The sequence below is a fragment of the Crocuta crocuta genome, unplaced genomic scaffold (assembly GCF_008692635.1).
Source record: "Crocuta crocuta isolate KB4526 unplaced genomic scaffold, BGI_CrCroc_1.0 scaffold2666, whole genome shotgun sequence".
Taxonomy (NCBI): domain Eukaryota; kingdom Metazoa; phylum Chordata; class Mammalia; order Carnivora; family Hyaenidae; genus Crocuta; species Crocuta crocuta.
This window is the reverse complement of record NW_027528695.1, coordinates 15992-22110: the sequence shown is the minus strand read 5'-3', so window position 1 is coordinate 22110 and position 6119 is coordinate 15992. Positions and strand designations below refer to the sequence as shown.

The following is a 6119-nucleotide window of genomic DNA, read 5'->3' as shown; positions in this document are numbered from 1 at the left end:
GCCAAGATAGCAGTACTTATATTGGATAATAGACTTTAAAACAAAGACTGTAATAACAGACAAAGAAGGATGCTTTAAAGCAGTAAAGGGGACAACCCAGGAAGAAGATATAGCAATTGTAAATATGTGTGCACCCAACATGAAAGCATACAAATGTATGAAACAGTGAATAAGAAACATGAAGGAAACAATCAGTAGTAATACAAAAATAGTAGGGGACTTTAACAACCCATTTACATAAACGGATAGATCAGCCAAATAGAAAATCCACAAGGACACAGTGGCTTTGAATGACACACTGGACTAGATGGATTTAACAGATATATTCAGAACATTCCATTATAAAATAGCAGAATGCACATTCTTTTCAAGTGCACACAGAACATTCTCTAGGATACAGATAATAATAGATTACACAGTAGGCCACAAATCAAGTCTCAACAAATTCAAAAAGATCAAAGTCATACTATGCACCTTTTCTGTCTACAAAGCTATGAAACTGGAAATAGCTCACAAGAAAAACTCTGGAGAGACTACAAATACATTAAGGTTAAATATAATGCTACTAAACAATGAATGGATCAACCCATAAATCAAAGAAGAAAAAAAAAATTACATGGAAACAAATGAAAAGGAAAACACAGTAGTCCAAAATCTTTGGGATGCAGCAAAAGATATTCTAACAGGGAAGTTTATAGCAATAGATTTTGACCTCAAGAAGCAAGAAAAAAATGCAAATAAATAACCTAACTTATACCTAAAGGAGCTAGAGAAAGAAGAACAAAAACCTAAAACCAACAGAAAGACGGAAGTAATAAATATTAGATCAGCAATAAATTATCTAGAAAATTAAAAAAAAATAGAACAGATCAATGAAACCAGGGAATGTTTCTTTGAAAAAATCAGCAAAGTTGATAATTCTTTAACCATACTCATCAAGAAAAAAAGAAACGACTTAAATAAATAAAATCACAAATGAGAGAGGAGAACAAAATGACCCAAACTACAGAAATACAAACAATTGTAAGAGAATATTATAAAAACCATATATGCCAATTAAATGGACAACCTCAAAAATTGGATAAACTTCTAAAAACATATAAACTGCAAAAACTTAAGCAGGAAGAAATTGAAAATTTGAACAGACTGATTACTAGCAAGGAAATTGACTCACTAATCAAAACATTCTTGACAAATGGGTTCACAGGTGAATTCTACTAAATATGTAAAGAGTTAATACCTGTTCTCTTCAAGAGATTCCAAATTAGAGGAGGAAGGAAAATATTCAAATTCCTTCAATGAGGCCAACATTACCCTTACTCTGATACCAAAACCAGATAAACACACACACACACACAAAACTGCAGAGTGGTATCTCTGATGAACATAGATAAAAAAAAAAAACAAACCTAAAAAAATAGTAGCAAATCTAATCCAACAATACATTTTAAAAAAATATTCTCCACAAGCAAACAGGATTGTTTCCCCAGGATGCAAGTGTTGTTCAATATTCACACATCAATCAACATGATATAACACATCAATAAGAGAACGGATAAAAACCATATTTTCATTTCAATAAATGAAGAAAAATATTTGACAAAATACAATAATCATCCATCATAATAGCCCTAAACAAACTAGATTTAGAGGGAACATACCTCAACATAGTAAAAGCCACATATANGGCCCTAGCCACAGCAATCAGACAACAAAAAGAAATAAAAGGAATCCAAATCAGCAAGGAAGATATAAGACTTTCACTATTTTCAAATGATATGATACTCTATATAGAAAACTCTAAAGACTCCACCAAAAATATATACATATATATGTGTGTATATATATATATGTATACAGTATACATNCAGGATACAAAATCAACATACAGATATCTATTGAATATCTATACACTAATAATGAAGCAGCAAAAATAAAAATTAAGGAAAAAACCCAATTACAATGGCACCAAATACAATAAGATACCTAGGAATAAACCTAAGCAAAGTAGTGAAAGACCTGTATTCTGAAGACTATAAAACATTGATGAAAGAAATTGAAGATGACACAAAGAAATGGAAAGATATTCCATGCTCATGGATAGGAAGAGCAAACATTATTAAAATATCTATATTACCCAAACCAATCTACACATTTAATGAAATCCCTATCAAAATGCCATTAGCATTTTTCACAGAACTAGAACAAACAATCCTAAAATTTGTATTGAACCACAAAAGATCCTGAATAGCCAAAGCGATCTTGAAAAACAAAAGCAAAGCTGAAGGCATCACAATTCCAGGCTACAAGTTATATTACAAAGGTGTAGTGACCAAATCAGTATGATACTGACACAAAAATAGACACATAGGTCAGTAGAACAAAATAGAAAACCCAGAAATAAACCCACAATTATATTGGTAATTAATCTTCAACAAACTAGGAAAGAATATCCAATGGGAAAAAGTCATTTCAACAAAAGGTTTTGTGTAAACTGGACAGCTACATGCAACATGTGAAACTGGACCTCTTTCTTTTCCCATACTCAAAAATAAATTAAAAATGGATTAAAGACCTAAATGTGAGACCTGAAACCATAAAAATCCTGGAGGAGAGCACAGGCAGTAATGTCTCTGACCTTGGTCATAGCAACATTTTTTCTGGATATATGTCTTCAGGCAAATGAAATAAAGGCAAAAATAGACTGTTGAGACTACATCAAAACAAAAAGTTTCTGCACAGTGAAAGAAACAGTAAAGAAAACGAAAACGCAACCTTCTGAATGGGAGAAGATATTTACAAATGACACGTCCAATAAAGGGTTAGTATCCAAAATATATAAAGAACTGATACAATTCAACACTCCCCAAAAAACAAATAATCCAATTAAAAAAATGGGCAAAATATATGAACAGACATTTCTCCATAGAAGACAGATAAATGGCCAACAGACACATGAAAAGACACATAACTCATCATTAGAGAAATGCAAATCAAAACCACAATCAGTTATCTATCACCTCACCCCTGTCAAAATGTCTGAAATGACAAACACAAGAAACAAATGTTGGTGAAGATTTGGAGAAAAAGAAACCCTCTTGCACTGCTGGTGAGAATGCAAACTGGTGCAGCTACTGGGGAAAATGATTCCTCAAAAATATATAAGTAGAATTACCCAATGATCCCATAATCGCACTACTGAATATTTACCTCAAAATACAAAAGTGCTAATTCAAAAGGATACATGCACCCTCTATGTTTATTCCATTATGGTATACAATAGACAAATTATGGAAGCAGCCAAAATATGCTATAATAGATAAGTGTACAAAGAAGATATAGTATATATACATAATTGAACATTATGCAGCCATAAAAAAGAATTAAGTCTTGTCATTTGCAAGGATATGGATGCAGATAGAAAGTATTATGCTAAGCAAACTATGTTAGTGAAAGACAAATACCATATGATTTCACTCATACGTGGAATTTAAGAAACAATTGTGCAAAGGAAAAAAGAAGAGAAAGACCAAGAAACAGACTCTTGACTATAAAGAACAAACTGATGGTTATCAGAGGGGAGGTGGAGGGGAGGTGGAGGGGATGGGTGATATAGGTGATGGGGATTAAGGAATGCACTTGTGATAAGCACTNTATAATAATTATGGACTTTTTAATTTAAAAAATACAAACATAAAAATTAAAGATAAATTTATTTTTTAAATGTTTTATTTATTTCTAGGAGAGAGAGAAAGACAGCGTGAGCAGGGGAGGCCCAGAGAAAGAGGGAGTCACAGACTGAAACAGGTTCCAGGCTCTGAGCTGGCAGTCAGTACAGAGCCCGACGCGGGGTTCAGCCCACGAACCGCGAGATCATGACCTAAGCGAAAGTCGGACGCTTAACTGACTAAGCCACCCAGGTGCCCCTAAAGATAAATTTTAAAGCAAGAAAAGGATATATTCTTGAGTCATTTGGAAAGATTTTCTATGAGGCTGAAGCTATGAAAAGCTTGTAGATAATCAGAAAGCACAGCTTCCCACTACTCAGTTTTGATTTACCTGCACTTTAGGTTACTGATATGCTTTAGCTAGCCTTACTCCTGCATCATTAGATGTGGGAGTTTTCTTTGGAAAAATAAAAAAAAATAGGTTGATGCATGTATTTGTAAACTGAAAGTTATTCAATCTATTTGTGACACATCATTAACAACAACATAATAAAGAAGAAAAACTACATATCTTCTGTGAAACCACAAATCTAGATCCGTGTCTGAATTCATTTCTGCTAGTTCATAAACACTGAATTCTGTTTAATTTGAAAAATAAAAACAAAATCTTTTGTTCAACAGTATAGTTTCTTTGTCCTTTGGGTTCTAGATTAAGAAGAAACAGCAGGATGTGCTTGGTTTTTTAGAAGCTAACAACATAGGATTTGAAGAAAAAGACATTGCAGCCAGTGAAGAGAATCGGAAATGGATGAGAGAAAATGTACCTGAAAACAATCGACCAGCCACAGGGTACCCCCTGCCACCTCAGATTTTCAATGAAAGCCAGTACCGTGGGGTAAGAAACCAATTTAAACTCTTGTTTTATCAAATGGATCGCCTACATCCATCCTATCTCTTTCACCTCACCCCCAAATTTGCATACAGCCATTTCTCCTGTTCATCTCTTTATACATCCTAGGCAGCTAGGATATTTCTTTTTTTCTTTTCTTTTCTTTATTTTTTTTACAAATAGTTTGTTGTCAAGTTGGTTTCCATATAACACCCAGTGCTCATCCCCACAAGTGCCCTCCTCCATGCCCATCTCCCCCTCACGTCCCACATCCAACAGTCTTCAGTTTGTTCTCAGCATTCAAGAGTCTCTCATGGTTTGCCTCTCTCCCTCTCCCTCACTATTTCCCCCCTTCTTCTCCCCAGTGGTCCTCCGTTAAGTTCCTCCTAATCCTCCTATATCTGCAAACATATTGTATTTGTCCTTCTCTGCCTGACTTATTTCGCTCAGCATAACACCCTCAAGGTCCATCCATGTTGCTACACATGGCCAGATTTCATTCTTTCTCATTGCCATGCAGTAGTCCATCGTATAGATAAACCACATCTTCTTGATCCATTCGTCCATTGATGGACACTTAGGCTCTTTCCATGTTTTGGCTATTGCTGAGAGTGCTGCTATGAACATTGGGGTACATGTGCTCCTATGCATCAGCATTTCTGTATCCCTTGGGTAAATTCCTAGCAGTGCTATTGCTGGGTCATAGGGGAGTTCTATTGTTAGTTTCCTGAGGAACCTCCACACTGTTTTCCAGAGGGGCTGTACCAGTTTACATTCCCACCAACAGTGTAGGAGGGTGCCCGTTTCTCCACATCCTCGCCAGCATCTAGAGTTCTCTGATTTGCTCATTTTAGCCACTCTGACTGGCGTGAGGTGGTATCTCAGTGTGGTTTTGATTTGTATTTCCCTGATGAGGAGGGATGCTGAGCATCGTTTCATGTGTCTGTTGGCCATCTGGATGTCCTTTTTGGAGAAGTGTCTGTTCATATCTTCTGCCCATTTCTTTACTGGGTTGTTTGTTTTTCGGGTGTGGACTTTGGTGAGTTCCTTATAGATTTTGGATATTAACCCTTTATCTGATATGTCATTTGCAACTATCTTTTCCCATTCCGTCGGTTGTCTATTACTTTTATGGATTGTCTACTTTGCCTTGCAGAAGCTTTTCATCTTGATGAGGTCCCAACAGTTTATTTTTGCTCTTGATTCTTTTGCTTTTGGGGATGTGTCAGCTGAGAAATTGCTGCGGTGGAGGTCAAGGAGTTTGCTTGCAGCTAGGATATTTCTACTAGGAAGCAAATGGATGAGTAATCCACCCCCACCCCAAGACTTTCTTGTAAATGCATAAATAAAGACTTTGGACATATAGTTGCTTTTCCATTTTTAAAAAATATTTTATTTTTAAATAATGTCTACACCCAACCTGTGCCTCAGACTCACAACCCTGAGATCAAAAGTTGCATGCTATACTGACTGAGGCAGGAAGGTGCCCTGCCTTTCCATTTCTTCATCTTAATTCTATATGGAGCAATTATATTGTTTCTGCCCTGTCCCTGAAGAAGCTC

At 35.6% G+C, this 6119-nt stretch overlaps 1 protein-coding gene across 1 annotated transcript in view; it reads left to right on the top strand.

Annotated features, from left to right (window-relative positions):
- Window positions 1–4377: 4377 nt before the first annotated feature.
- Window positions 4378–6119, top strand: part of SH3BGRL (SH3 domain binding glutamate rich protein like) — a gene marked incomplete at its 5' end in the record, with an annotated part of 15176 nt that continues 13434 nt past the window's right edge. The window contains one exon of the mRNA XM_077755260.1: window positions 4378–4563. Coding sequence (XP_077611386.1) covers window positions 4378–4563 — 186 coding nt within the window. The remainder of the gene's footprint in view (window positions 4564–6119) is intronic.